The 16,010-nt window shown below is 40.9% G+C and overlaps 1 protein-coding gene across 1 annotated transcript in view; it reads right to left on the bottom strand.

Moving 5' to 3' along the window:
• Window positions 1–16,010, bottom strand: part of lrriq1 (leucine-rich repeats and IQ motif containing 1) — a 216,012-nt gene that overhangs the window by 152,349 nt on the left and 47,653 nt on the right. The window contains exons 10-12 of the mRNA XM_041215663.1: window positions 11,621–11,771; window positions 7,973–8,166; window positions 2,162–2,289 (exon numbers count right to left, since the gene is read on the bottom strand). Coding sequence (XP_041071597.1) covers window positions 2,162–2,289; window positions 7,973–8,166; window positions 11,621–11,771 — 473 coding nt within the window. The remainder of the gene's footprint in view (window positions 1–2,161; window positions 2,290–7,972; window positions 8,167–11,620; window positions 11,772–16,010) is intronic.

Below are 16,010 nucleotides of genomic sequence, written 5' to 3'. Positions count from 1 at the left end.
ATTATTCTCAAGTGAGAGCCGGGCAACTTTTAAATGATAACTTCCTATCAGTGTGACTTTTTCCTTAAGTTTGAGTTGCTCGGAACAGCAAAGACATGATCTCCCTCTAATATCACCGCCAGCTTCACCACACTTTCACCCCCATCCACCCCCTGCTCCCAACATTTCTAGTGCCTATTCCATCACAGAAATTGTGACAGGAATAGTCCCTATTCTTGGATTTAATTGAATAAGACTAGGGTCCGGCATTTCCCTTCTGGGTTGGGTGTACAGAGTTGGGACATTTCCCGGCTCTGTGAACCCAACCCAGGAAAAAGAGGCCCAAAAGGTGGGCTGGATTAGAAGTCTGGCCCACCACCGCAGGAAAGAAGGCCTGCCTCTTTGCACCAGCAATGTGAAAAATTGAAAAAAAAACAAAAAAAAAGGTCCACCAGCCCTTACTACCCCCCACATTCTCATGCCACCTCATGCCCCTAATCAACCCCACAGCTTCCATACCTTCCATTTCAATCAATTCCCTGCATCCACCCTGCATGAAGGACCCCATTAGAGCGATACACACTGCAACTCTTGACGTAATATCCTGGCTTGACCACCTTATTGTAAAATTATACTTGTTGCTCTATATCTAGACATAGGAAAGAAGAAGATGGACCTGCATACTCTCCATGCAAACATAAGCCCCCTGTACCCACCCCACATGGACCATATACCTCCATGCCCACCTCTGCCCCTGTACCCACTCCACCCGTGGATCCATACATCCTCCACGCAAATCTATGCATCTGTACCTACCCTCATAGCTCCACATACCCCTATGTCACTCTATGCCCCTTTACCTGCTCCCCACAGCCCCCTTACCCCATTCCAACCCATGCTCCACCACTCATTCGTCATGGCCCTGTACAGCCCTTATGCCAACTTAGTACCAGCTCATGCTAACCCATGCCCCCACCCACCCTCCATTGCCCGTACCCTCTCCATCCCAATTCACCTAGTATCCACCATGTGCAAACCATAGGAGCCATGCTGACATAAAATAAAGTTATGTACCTATTGATGATGTCACTATTTAAAAAGCACTCACTGATAAAAAAAACCATTCAATATATTGAAATCCCTTCAACTAATATATCATGAAAACCAACATTTCACTGAAGTGCTTAGTCTCTTATGAAAACAAGTATCTCTATTCTATAACCACTTGAAGCTGTCAATCAAACTGCTCACCTAACAGGCACCCCACTATGATAATGTTAGGTCATGCAGCATAAGTCCTATAATGATAACCCTCAGTTTTAAGTTAACAGGCAGGGTGAAATAGCCAACAATTACATTTTTCAAAACCCCACACACTTGTTTAATTTAAAGCCCATCAGAATTAAATCCCTTGACAGCACTGATAGTTCCAAAGAGTTTTGTCATTTATTTGACAGCTTTGACAGTTCTTTGATAGCTTGACAGTTCTTTGATAGCTTGACAGTTCTTTGATAGCTTGACAGTTCTTTGATAGCTTGACAGTTCTTTGATAGCTTGACAGTTCTTTGACAATGTTAACAGGTTCTTTAACAGCTTGACAATTCTTTGACAGCTTTGACATCTTGGCAGTTCTTTGACAGCTTGACTGTTCCAATGAATTTATACACTTCTTACATGTCCACTTTTAACAATCCCAAAGGCAAATGACCTTAACCCATGGGGGTACCTTTTCTCTCCAAAAGATTGGCTATTCAAATTAATCTACAAAGTTCATATCTGCTCCTGCCAGGTTTAATCTGCACACTTCGAGTTTCAGGCACCTACCTCACCAAGATCACCCGAGTGGAGGCAACTGCAGATTTATATGGGCAGCTGCCTCCAGGAACCACAGATGTGCAATTTAGAACCTACCCCCACTCCTCCACTGAAAGTACAGTGTTCTATTTTCTGGTAGTTCTTCATTATATATTTTAAATTGCACGCTGCTTTTTGCTTTGGGACATTTTCCTTATAACACTAATTAATTACAGTATCAAGAATATACATAGTAATGACAAACTTTATCCAACAAATGAAGGAATTGAGTCCAACAAGGTGAATACCACTCTACTCACCAGGTGTATAAAACTCAATTTTAGAATGTTTAAGTTATACTTACAGTTATTGCTATTTCAGGCCTTACCTGTTCTGGGAAATGGAAAGATATTGAAGCATTGGTAGCCAGTATTCAGACAGCAGATTCAGGGAGGAGATGCTATTGTCATCCAGATATAACTCCCGCAGTAAAACATGATTTCCAAACTTGGGCAGCTGTAGAAAAGCATATACAATATAACTGCCTTACACGATAAAAATTGATTTTCAGTGATCCTTTTGTCTGTAAATTTATTTTTCATTTAGTAATTGTCTATATATAATATTGTGATTTTTATTGTAATTTTAATTAATGTACAATTCTAAAGCAATAGTTCGTGAGCGATTTGTAGAAATGGAGAGTGGCGATTTTCTGAACAAGTTGAGCATTTAGTTTATCAGAAAGCAATGTAAGCAGCTACTCTCAAAAAGTCTGTGACTTGATCTGAACAAACCGATGCATAGAGTCTGTACTTGCGTTTGAAAGAAAATGTGTCCATGAGCACAACTAAGGCAGATGCAATCTTGCGCAGAGCACACACTTCCTGATTGCATATCCATTCTTCATATAACAATTTTACTGTCATTATTTTTAAGAAAATGTTTATAAAGGAAGAAAAGTCTCTTAGCAATAGTTGTCCATCATACTGTAATTACTGATTGACTTGTTACTAGAGGATAGCATCAAACATCTCTATTCCATCACCCATCTTCTTCCTGACATTTGAAACCATCTAATGTCTCATTTGCCTTTTTATTTTACTGATTCTGTCACTTGTCTCCTACAATGATGCTCCATTCCAAGCCCATTTATTTCAACTTGTGATCATTTTATTCTCTTATGGCTTGAGGAACTGGTCCAATTTATTTCCATTCATAGACCACCATTCTGCCACTACTGTACCTGGAAGCACCATTGTATATTCATATTTTTAACCATCTCTTTCTCACCAGTTTTTCAAAAACCTACCCAATGTCAAATTCTGTATCTCAAAAGGAATGAAGTACACAGAAATACTTCTTCATATTTGTGTCCCAACACTTGTTGCTCTGTGCTACGTAATTTAAAATTTGTCTCTTCTTTCCGTTCTCTCTCTCTTTCTTTCTGAATTATTACACCACTAATCCAAGAGCTGCTCACTTAGTCTTTCCTACCAATCAGCAACTCAAAAATCAGAGAAGGATGAATAAAGCTGAGGGGTTATGAAAAGAATCCAAAGGCCAGGATTTTCTATACGTCGGGTGGGCTTGGCAGGAGCAGGCTGCCACCTGCGATCAGCTCAGCACCACGATTTCACGTGGGTGGCCCAATTAAGGCCCGCCCTGCATGGATCGCAAGCGGTGAGCACTACCTATGCATGCAGGGGGAGGAGGGAGAGTCAGGTCCAGCGCTCTTACTCAGAATGGAGCTGCCTCAAGGAGATTGAAGCGCTTTTTAAAGAAATTATTAAAAACATTAAAAACTTAATGAAACATGTCCGCTCATGTGACTGTGTCACATGAAATGGGACATGTTTTAATTTTTCAAAAAAAGTTTTTATTCCATTTGTATGAGGTTTCCTAAAAAACATAAAGGCCGTTTGGCCTTTTCGCTTGCCCGCCAACCGTTAGATTGGATGGGCAGCGTAAATTTGCAGTTAATTAGTATGCTAATGGCTTTAATAGGCCTCTCAATTATCAGCGGGTGCATAGCCAACTCCAGCACACGCCCACTGAGCAAAATATCGCAAGACAGCTCAATGACATCGGGAGGCACACCCGCCGTCATCACACAACATCTTACGTTCCAGCATGTCGGGCACGCCGACTTTAAGATTCTGTCCAAAGGTCCAAACCCTCTTCAATTTATCCAAAGAATGGTTGGAGTTAAAGAGGCATTACAACATAGTCAGGACAAGGCTGCGAGCATCTGGAGTTAAGTTTTAATTAAAAAAATATATTAGACAGGTTCATACAAGGGAATGGAGAGAGAAAATTACGGGAAGACAGTGGCTATACTGGTAATGTCATAGTAATCAAGAGGCCCAGGCTAATGCCCTGGGAACATGGGTTGTTACAACTGGGTTGGGAGGAATATTCAGTTTCTCTAGCCCCACTACTCCACAGGTCGCACCATAAGTGTAAATGTTTAATTCACTCACCAAAATGACCAAATGTTTACTTTCGCTATTGTCAGAACCAGAATAAGAGAGACTTTAACCAGGCTTCTTTCAAAAAATTCAGAACAATTGATTTATTATGAAGCAAAACTTCTTTTTTAAAACAAGTTGCAAAAAGTGGTTAACATACAATTTGTAATCCAGAAGTGTAACTATCTACCCCTTTTAAATCCTAACACACACACGCACACATACACACAACAAAGGACAAAACAAAAAAGGTCTCTGCAGAGGTTGGCCAATTGGAAAACTTTATGGAAAAGGATAAAGTTCACAGGGTTTTGACGCTGTCAAACCCATGCTCCTACTTATGGAGACTGATTGCTGGTCACAGTAGGTGTCTGGACATTCTTTCTAAAGGAGCTGCAGTGTGGAGGAGAATAGGGCCAAATCAATCCTTTGAATCTCTCTCATCTAAACTTTTCAGGTTTCCAAAAACAGACGAGTTATACTGAGATGAGGGTTCCTGGCTGGATACCGATAACTATACTATGTTTTAGGCAAGGCAGGGAGAGAGCACGTTAAGGCACTCTTCCTTCTCAGCTTATTCCCCAAAACTCAGTCCAGAAAAACAAGTTCAAAATATAAAACTCATTTCAGTTAGGTGATTTCCAGAAAATCCAGGGCCTCTGCCTTTAAAAAAGTAACTTTTTCTCCAGCAATTAAAGTAATAAAGGTTCAAATAAGCAAACAGCTCTCATCTCCTCAGGTGCCTTGCTGGACATTTAGCTGAAGTCATGTGATTTCTTGGAAAAGGCAGGTTGCTCACAGTTCAATGTGAACTTACAGCCCTTTTAAAAAGAAAACCCAGGTGAGCTCCCAAGAAACTGTCTTGATACTCCAATGTCGTTCCAATTTTTAAATGCACATGTAGTTCTTGAAAATATGGATTCCTAACAGGATTCAAATCCTACTAAGACAGTTGGTGGAATTTAAATTCAATTCATAAATCTGGAAGATAAAGCTAGTCTCAGCAATGGCGACCACGACATTATCATTATTTTTGTAAAAATCCATCTGGTTCACTAATTTCCTGCCATCCTTACCTGGTCTGGCCGACGTGTGACCCAACATGAACTGCCTTCTGAAATTGCCTGGCAAGCCATTCATTTCAAAGGCAATTGGGAATGGGCAACAAATGCTGGCCTTGCCAGCAATGCCCACATCCCATGAAAGAATAAATTTTAAAAATAGAATGATGAGAGAAAGCGAGCCAAGGAGAAAGTTTATGTGGGTCTGTTATGTATATCTATGCATTCACCTGACAAACATTATAATCTCATACCCTAACTTTCCTTTTTAATTGAATCAGATTCAAATCAACAGGAAGAATACATGCCAAACAAGACTTTTGTATGATATGCAGCTTAGAATGTGTTTTTACAGAAGAGGCAAAAAGAATGTCGTGCTAAATAGCCATTGTTAATAACTCAAAATCCAGATAGCATATTACATGATATAACATTACCACCCTTATAAAGTAGCTTATTTAGCTACACCTAGATGGAATTTGTGTGATATATTCCTTACATAACATTACAGTGAAAACACACCACCACAAGGACTGCACTGGTTCAATGAGGAGCCCATCATCCTCATTGCAAGGCAACTGGCAACTAAGTATGGCCAATAAATACAGTCTTGCCAGATGATGCGCACATTATGGGAGCACACTTTTGAAAAATGTTCAATATAAAAGCAAGGTTATTTGAGGTCTGGCAACATTTTTTAAAATAATATTAAATATGAAGAATGGCACATATAAGCTGCTATTTTTTTCTTTTGGGCGTTGCTTTCATACTACTATATGATGGAAGGAAGGAAGGACATAAGGAAATTAAAAAACAAAAAGAAAAGTGAACAAATTTGCATTAGTAGTACACAAGGCAGGAGCTTGTTCTACGCTTGATTTGAGGTTTTTTTTTAAAGTGCCATTTATTTAACATTTTAAATTACCTCAGGGTGCCTGAAAATGCTTCACAGCCAACTAAGTCATTGTTGATTGCAGTTACTATTGTACTGCAGGGAAACATGGCAGTCATTTTACACACAAGATCCCAAAAAATCAGCAATGAAATAAATAATCACATAACATGTTACTTTAGTGATGTCTGTTGAAGAAAAATGTGGTCGGGACAGCAAAGAAATCCCCTGCTCTCCTTTAATTAGTGCAATGAGATCTTTTACATCTACACGAGAGAGCAGACAATGCCTTACTTTTATGTTTCATTCAAAAGATGGCACTCTGAAAGTGCAGCATGCCCTCAGTATTACAGGAAATGTCAGCCCAGATTGTCTGCTTGAATCTCTGGAGTGGAACTTGAACCTACAAATTCCTGGCTTAGGGCTGCTGCTGAGTTAATGTTGACATCTTAAAATCATAAAAAGCCAGTAAAGCATATTTTCTTTGCAAACTAACTCTTCTAAACTGCATCATTCTGTATCAATGTTTAGTTACAACACAAATGAACTATAATTTATTGTGTGAGGGTAGCTAATGTGTGTCTGCCCTTACACGTTCAGGTTTTTAGAATGATTGAATGGCAAGTTGCTGAAAGCGGGCGCTGATTGCAGCAAGTTAAACCAGGCATCTGAGATCCGAGTGAACTATGCATCCCCGTAACTAGATTGAACGATTGTGAAACTAACAGTGTGAGGAGTGAGAATAGAATAGATGAATTCAATGCCAAATTAGATACAGAAAGGTATTTAAAGAAACGAAAAGATTGGATTAGAGAGATGAGTCAAAAAGGGAAAATTTTTTAAAAAATAAAATAATTTAAAGTTTGAAATTTTTAGAATTACTAACAACTACTAAAACCTGAAGAAATGGGATTTCACAGCTATAATTGTTCATTTGCAGTACCAGAGAGGTTGTTTGGTAGTAATTAACACTAATTACAGCATCAAAAGGGTATTTCGATAGGAATGGACAAGACAAGTTTCGATGATGAGCTAGTTCCTATTTACTGTGCAAATACTGCAGCTTCCTGCCATTTAGTGCATTTCATTGGTGAGACAGATAGTGAGATGCCATTTTAGGGAAGCTAACCGTGAAGCAACTTATCTCGGTAAGAAACATTTAGATTTCCATGATTAAGCACGGAATTGTTCTCCACTGAAGCTGCTTTGGCATTTGTCCATTGATAATGCTGGGTACCAATAAACTCGTAGTAATATTGATAGCAAATTATTGGTCAATATATGAACTAGACAGAAATACAAGCTATTCACTGGGCAGAAAATTTTATGGCAATAAACTTAATTATTTCTCAACAACTTTGAAATATTGAGGCATGATGTTTAATCCTGCACTGCAGATGTCATCACAGGAAAATACAAAGGATCCTGACAGTTGGCATTCACATTTCCAGCACAAAACTCAAGCTAGGGCTGAATGAAAACATCCAATTAAATGTTAAAATGTCTGTTATGAAATGTATGCCCTGGAGAGATTTCAAGCCAGTAATCTCATTTTAGGGCTCAGATGTTATTAATATATTATTTGAGTTTTCCTTTTGCAGCTTACAGCAACATTCAAATCTTTTGATCACATTACTTGTGGTCACTGCTGGCTATCCATCATTTGTTCTCTGTATGTCACCCAGTTCTGAAACATAAAGGACACAAGGCTGCCAGCTGTGGTTTCACCTTACATTAGAACAGATGTTTTTCTTTTTTTAACCGTAACTGTACCTCACCTCAGAAAGGTTGTTGTTTTGTAACTTCAGACTTTGAAGAAGTCCACAGTTATCAATGCCTTCTATGCTGTCGAGATAGTTAAAGGAGCAATCAAGGTAGAGAAGGGTAGGAGTTCCACTTAAACCTTTGGTGCTTATCAATTGATTATGATCCAAAACCAGCCTCTGAAGTTTCTTAAGAGATTCCAGACCACCTAGAAAATCATGAATAAAGAAAAATAAATAAATCAGTGCAGTAAATGGATGTAACATAAACAGCAAAAATCTGAGGGCTGCCAAACATTCCAATTTACGTTTAACAGTTGATTTTTACCAGTGCTTGCTTTTGCCATTGGTAGAACGCTACATAATTGGAATGGCTTTCACCCCATGAAAGTAGTAAAGGAATTCTATTCAACCACTATAACTACACCCCTCACAACTAAACTCAGCATTCTTAGTGAGTAGCATAAAATTAACATCTTGGCCTGTTCTATCCTAATTTCTAACTGAATAATTTTGTGCAAAAACAATATACACAAAGGAAAGACTGAATAAAGTACTGGACAGGGAGACAGTGATGAAGAGAATTACGATCAACAAATCTATAGAGTACACAGGAACTGAAAATCTCACCATTCTGACATAGTATACTTTGTGTAAGCTTGCAATTTGCACAAAGTACTCACATCTTTTGATGGCCTTCTCATTTACAATGTTACTGCAGAGAATAAAATCATGGGCTGGAATTTTCCCTGAATTGCAATAAGTGCGGTGGCAAGCAAAAAGAAAGGTGTTTTACCTGCCAGCCACAAGAGCGGGTTTTTGCACTGTATCGTTCGCTTCCCACCTCATTAATTATGCAGCCACAGGAAACATGCTGTATCGCTGGAAGGCGGCCTCTGAATCGCCTGCCATACTGTTACCTCACTCCGGGTACCATGTCTAAACTGCAGCCATGCGCACAGTTCCCAATGCTTCAAGTCCAGGACTACTCTAGTGAAGAAGTGGCCCCGAAAGCCAAGAAGAGTTCAGTAACCAGTCCCTGGAATGCCTTTTGGAGGAGGCCTGTTGTGATGTTCTCTACCAGCGCTCTGGCCATAGGTCCAGCAAGCTCACCACTCCAGCTTGAGAGGCGGAGGCAGTGGTGGTCAGTGCCAACACTGCACAGAAGAGATTGGCCATCCAGTGTAGAAAGAGGATGAATGATCTCATCCATGCTGCCAGGGTAAGGCAACCATCTCATCATGCTAAACTCACATACTCAATAAAGTAATGCAAGGGGTCATCAGTAATGTTATCAAGTGACACTTGCTTAGCAATAGCCTGCTCACTGATGTTTAGTTTGGGTTCCATCAGGGCCAGTCAGCCCCTGATCTCATTACTGCCTTGGTTCAAACATGGACAAAAGGGCTAAACTTCAGAGGAGAGGCGAGAGTGACTGCCCTTGACATAAAGGCAGCATTTGACCGAGTGTGGCATCAAGAAGCCCTAGCAAAACTGGAGTCAATGGGGATTAGGGGAAAAACTGTCCACTGGTTGGAGTCATACCTAGCACAAAGGAAGATGGTTGTGGTTGTTGTAGGTCAATTAATTCCAAGACATCAATGCAGGAGTTCTTCAGGGTAGTGTCCTAGACCCAACCATCTTCAGCTGATTCATCAATGATTTTCCTTCCATCATAAGGTCAGAAGTGGGGATATTTGCTGATGATTGCACAATGTTCAACACCATTTGTAACTCCTCACATACTGAAGCTGTCCATGTCCAAATGCAGCAAGACCTGGACAATATTCAGGCTTGGGTTGACAAGTGGCAAGTAACATTCATGCCAAACAAGAGAATCTAAATATCACTCCTTGACATTCAACGGCATTGCCATTGTTGAATCATTCCACCATCAACATCCTGAGGGTTACCATTGACCAGAAACTAGTCATGTACTGTGGCTACAAGAACAGTTCAGAGGCAAGGAATCCTGTGGCAAGTAACTCAACTCCTGACTCCCCAAAGCCTGTCCACTATCTACAAGGCACAAATCAGGATTGTGATTGTACCCTCCACTTGCTTGGATGAGTGCTGCTCTAACAACACTCAAAAAGCTTAACACCATCCAGGACAAAGCAGCCTGCTTGATTGGAACCCCATCTACAAACATTCACATCCTCCACCACCGATGCACAGTGGCAACAGTGTGTACCATCTACAAGATGTAATGCAGGGATTCACCAAGCCTCCTTAGACAGCACCTTTCAAACCCACAACCACAACCATCTGGAAGGACAAGGGCAAAAGATACATGGGATTACCACTACACCCTTCAAGCCACTCACCATCCTGGCTTGGAAATATATCGCCGTTACTTCACTGCCGCTGGGTCAAAATCCCGGAACCCGCTCCCTAACAGCACTGTGGGTGTACCTATGCCACATGGACTGCAGTGACTCAAGAAGGCAACTCACCACTATCTTCTCAAGGGCAGTTAGGGGTGGGCAATTAATGCTGGCCTAGCCAGCAATGCCCATATCCTATGAATTAATAAAAAAGACACTCAGAAGCCATTATATATTCACTGACATCTCATTCACTGCAAGCTCATCGGATATCATCACTCACTCTCTAACACACACTCTCACATCTCTATCTGGCCTCATCTCCTCTGATAACTGCCTCCTTAGCCCTCACCATCTCAAGGCCACTTGCTTAGATCAACATGTGCCCCCAGACACACCGTGGGATGCGTCCTTCCCCAAGCAAGCCCCAGCCCTGCAGCCATTAAAAAGCCATTCCCACCTTACCGCAAGTCTGGTAGGTGTAGACGCCCGAAAAGCAATGTGGTGCTACCTTTTTTAAAAATTCATTCACGGGATGTGGGCTTCGCTGGCTGGGCCAGCATTTATTGCACATCCCCAGCTGCCTTTTTGAACCGCTACTGTCCATGTGGTGTAGCCTGTGAAGCCTGGCGCTGATGACTACGAGTGCTGCCCGAAGCAAGGTAGGCAAACGAATCTCGAAGGGCCAAACAAAGTGCAGCTTGCCAGATGCACGTCGCTTATTTACCATTGTGAAGCACATCAACTTGAGTTCATGATCCAAGATGGGGGAATGATTCCAACGAGCAGGGCTTATAACGATATGCTAAAGTATTGAAATTAGGTTCCCAACTTGCAGCAGCAGGAAACATGGCCCATCACTGACGGGTGGAGCAAATGATCGCAAAATGGTTTTATGACTTGTTTTATAATGCGAAACCGACTTTTGCGATCTCCCGATATTTCCCGCTCCCGCTCACTATGACGCCCACTGCAAACAGGAGCAGAAAATCCCAGCTATGGTTTTGTGGATTTGTGAGAAGGAAGGCTGGGCATTAGCTGGAAGGGAAATATTTGCAACTGGCTTTTAAAGTTCATATAGATATTAGGTATTATTGTAAACGTGCATAGTTAGTACTTTATCCTATCCAGAAAAAAATCTGAAACAGGTTACATGTGCAGGTGTATTAACTGCAAATAATGGATCAGAGCTCTAAATTATGTTGTAAAATAATAAGAACATGCACTGAGGTTTCATTTGTAACGCACATCTTCCTTCATAAACAGTGAAGCTTTCAAAATCAAATGAGGACACATTGCAAGTAAAACAGAGGAGTAACAGCCATAAATTACCCACCTATCCGAGTGATGTTATTATGTGATAATTCAAGAATCTGTAGGTTGCTGCAATTCTCCAGACCATGCATAGAGGTTATCTGATTGTGATTAAGCAGAAGAATACACAGATTTTCTAACTCTAGGCAGTGGATATTCCTGATGTTATTTTCCTGGTGATGAATAAAAGATCATTAGATATCATTCAATATTGTATTTTTAGCAGAATAGATGAAGCATTGTCATGGTAACTTTATACAACAGAAGGTTTTAGTTGGTAGAATATATGGTCCTTTTTTGTGACTGAACAAATCAGAACTAGTATGACGGTGATAAAAGCAAAAAAACTGCAGAATATGGAAATCCAAAACAAAAAAAAACCTGGAAAAACTTAGCAAGTTTGGCAGCATCTGCGGAGAGGAACACAGTTAATGTTTCGAGTCCGAATGACCCTTCAACAGAACTAAGTAAAAATAGAAGAGAGGTGAGATATAAGCTGGTTTAAGGGGGGTGAGACAATTAGAGCCAGTGACAGGTGGAGATAACCAAAAGATGTCACAGACAAAAGGACAAAGAGGTATTGAAGGTGGTGATATTATCTAAGGAATGTGCTAATTAAGGGTAGAAAGCAGGACAAGCAAGGTACAGATAGCCGCGGTGGGTTGGGGTGAAGGAATCGAAAAAGGCTAAAAGGTAGAGATAAAACTTGAAAGGAAGCAGCATTTCACTTGCACTTCCCTCAATTTAGTCTACTGCAATTGTTGCTCCCAACGTGGTTTCCTCTACATCGGAGAGACAAAACGCAGACTGGGTGACCGCTTTGCAGAACACCTTCGGTCTGTCTGCAAGCATTACCCAGACCTCCCTGTCGCTTGCCATTTCAACACTCCACCCTGCTCTCATGCCCACATGTCCGTCCTTGGCTTGCTGCATTGTTCCAGTGAAGCTCAACGCAAACTGGAGGAACAGTACCTCATCTTCCGACTAAGCACTTTACAGCCTTCCGGACTGAATATCGGGTTCAACAATTTTAGATCATGATCTCTCTCCTCCATCCCCACCCCCTTTCCGACCCCCCCCCACCTTTTTTCCAATAATTTATATAGATTTTTCTTTTTCCACCTATTTCCATTATTTTTAAATATATTTCCATCCATTGTTTTATCTCTACCTTTTAGCCTTTTTCGATTCCTTCACCCCACCCCACCCCCACTAGGGCTATCTGTACCTTGCTTGTCCTGCTTTCTACCCTTAATTAGCACATTTCTTAGGTAATATCACCACCTTCAACATCTCTTTGTCCTTTTGTTTGTGACATCTTTTGGTTATCTCAACCTATCACTGGCTCTACTTGTTTCCCCCCACCACCTTAAATCAGCTTATATTTCATCTCTCTTCTATTTTTACTTAGTTCTGTTAAAGGGCCATTCGGACTTGAAACGTTAACTGTGTTCCTCTCCGCAGATGCTGCCAGACTTGCTGAGTTTTCCCAGGTATTTTTGTTTTTGTTCTCGTACGACGGTGGCTATTCTAGAATCTGATCGATCCTAGTTCATATACATTTAGAATGAACCAGTACCTTAGGTTCTGCTGTCTAGCTTGGCAGGAGGCTTGCAGAATACAGTGAAAGCTGCACATTATGGACACCTTAGGGATCAGCATCAGCAGTCTTATTTTGGCTGGTATCACTGTTTTCAAAATGGAAATTGTATGTACTGTAAATTTTTCCCAATAATCTTGAATCAGCAGAGATTATGGTTAGCAACTAATCAATGCTTCAATGCTTAGAATTGCACCCCCCCCCCCAACACACCAGCATTTAGCTCTGTTTGCTTAACAGTTTTTCAGTCTAAATTCACGTTTCAATTCAAAGCTCTCACTTGGTAAAAGTGCAAGTACAATAATGGAACTGATGGTTTCTCCATTTGGCAGTCACAGGAAAAGAACAATTTGTATTTTATAGCACCTTCAGCACAGCAAAACAAGCCACTTCATAAAATTTGACACCAAGCCAGCTAAGGAAATATTAGAACAGATAACCAAATACTTGATTAAAGAGGTAGGTTTTAAGGGATTTAGGGATGGAATCCCAGAGCTTAGGGCCTCGGCAGCTGAACATGATCATCAACGGTGGAGCAATTAAAATTGGAGATACTGAACATGCCTGAATTAGATGAGTACAGCTATCTCAGAGGTTTTAAGGATTGGAGAAGATTACAGAGATAGGGAAGGGCAAGTTTATATAGGGATTTGAAAACAAGAGCGAGAATTTTAAAATTGAGAGATTGAAAGATCTGGAGCCGACATAGATCAGTGAGCACAGCGGTTATGTGTGGACGGGACTTGGTGAGAATTAGGATACGGACAGCAGAGCTTTCAATAAGCTTAAGTTTATGGAGGGTAGAAGATGAGCGGTCAGCTAGGAATGCATTGGAATAGACAAGTCTACAGGTAACAAAGGCATGGATGAGAGCTTCAGCAGCAGAAGGGCTGAAACAGGGATGGAGCCAGACAATGTTATGGAGGTGGCAATGAGTGATAATTATCTGAAGCTCATTTCAGTATTAAATTAGTCACCAAGGTTGAAAACAGTATGTTTCAGCCTCAGATAGTAGCCAGGGAGGGGGATGGAGTCAGTTGCTAGGCCGAGACAGAAACTGAAGATAATGGCTTTGGTCTTCCCAATATTTAGTTGGTGAAAATTTCTGCTCATCCAGTACCAGAATACAAAAAAAATGGGGAGAGTATTTTGAAGCTTTCAAAGGCAAGTCATAGAAAGAGACAATTGATCACATTATGACATGGAATAGGGCAAAGAAAGACCGTGGAGAATGTGGGAGGCAGAAACCATGGGGAGCAGCTTAGGAAGGGGAACAAATTGCAGAGTGGGGAAGAGAGATCGCAAGGGCAGTGTGGTGCAGAGAGATCATAGAGAGGGGAAAATCATTCAGTGGATCAACAGGAAGGGATGTTGGCTGATCGTGGATTGGTGTGGAGGGGGGTGGGCAGTGCGGAAGTGTATCAGTTGATTACAGGGAAGAGGTCCTAAGTTCAATAATATTGAAGCAAGTTATCAATGTCCATAAATAGATTTTTCCCATCCTGTCCTGCTGCCCAGTGATTTATCAGAAGCATCATTCCTAATATCCACTTCCATATTCCCTCCCATGTTGACTCTTACTGCTTTGTTACCAGCATCCTGATTTCTTCCAGAATCCTAATTGTTCCCAATGCATCCAAGTACCACCTGCCCCCACTCATTCTGTCACACAAAACAGACAACACATATTCACCTTCTTGCTTTCAGAAAGAGCCAAGATCATGTCTTAACTGCGGAGCCCTGTGTCTTCCTTTACGAGAAAGTCAGAGTGAGATGAAAGTGTGTGATATGCACAGAGGGGGTGAAAAGGAAAGAAAAAAATCTGGCAAATAAAGTGGCAGACATATGGAAAGAATGTGAGTGGAAAAAGTGAGTGTAATCGGCATACAGAGGCAAGAACACAGAACAGACACATACAGAGACTGAGTTAGTCTCCTTCAATTTTAAATGGTAAAGATGCACTGACAAACTTTGCGGCTTTTCCATGTGGTGATCCTGGCACTAAACAAAAATGTACTTTTTATGTAAAAGCAGATTGGCAAGAGATGATATTAACAACATATGTTGAACTGCTACAGGCTGCCAAAGAAAGTTTTGATACTCTAGTGGTCAAATATTTTGAATCTAAATTAAGTTAGGAGATTTGGTACAGCACCTCTGAATAAAAAAGCTAAAGCTGACTTGCATGTATTAATCTCTCCCAGATTACATAAACCATGCAGCTGACATGCCTACTCTCAAGCCATAGCAACATCAGTCTTACCCAGAAGCTAAGGGCATAATAATTATACTGGTGAAAACACTCCATCTGATTTTCACTGCTCCACCCTTTATGTGTGAGACTCCTGGCTTTCACTCAACATCTTCCTGTTACGGAAAGGCTAAGAATAGGGCCCGTTGATAATATTAATTGCCTTGGCACATTTTGCTACATTAAAGTGCTATAGTTGTGATTAGAATTTGTGATTAGAATTAGAATATAAATATTAATTCAAGTAGAAGATGTGACTGTGAAATGGCGGTTGTATTGCTTACAGGGGATAAGCTGTTTTAAAGAGATTTTTGTTGGTATCATTGACTTAGGTAGGAAGGGCGACGTGGTCCTGCAGACAGAATTAAGGGAGCTAGGTAGAAAATTAGCAAGCAGTACCTCAAAAGTAGTAATCTCCCAGTGCCACATGCAAGTGAAAATAGAAATAGGGGATATGATAGATGGACACATTGCTAGAAAGATGGTGCAAGAGGGAGGGCTTTAGATTTCTGGGACACTGGGACTGATTCTGGGGGAGATGGCACTTGTACAAACCAGACA

Source organism: Carcharodon carcharias, chromosome 21, assembly GCF_017639515.1.
Source record: "Carcharodon carcharias isolate sCarCar2 chromosome 21, sCarCar2.pri, whole genome shotgun sequence".
Lineage (NCBI taxonomy): Eukaryota > Metazoa > Chordata > Chondrichthyes > Lamniformes > Lamnidae > Carcharodon > Carcharodon carcharias.
This window is presented reverse-complemented; position numbering and strand designations above follow the sequence as displayed.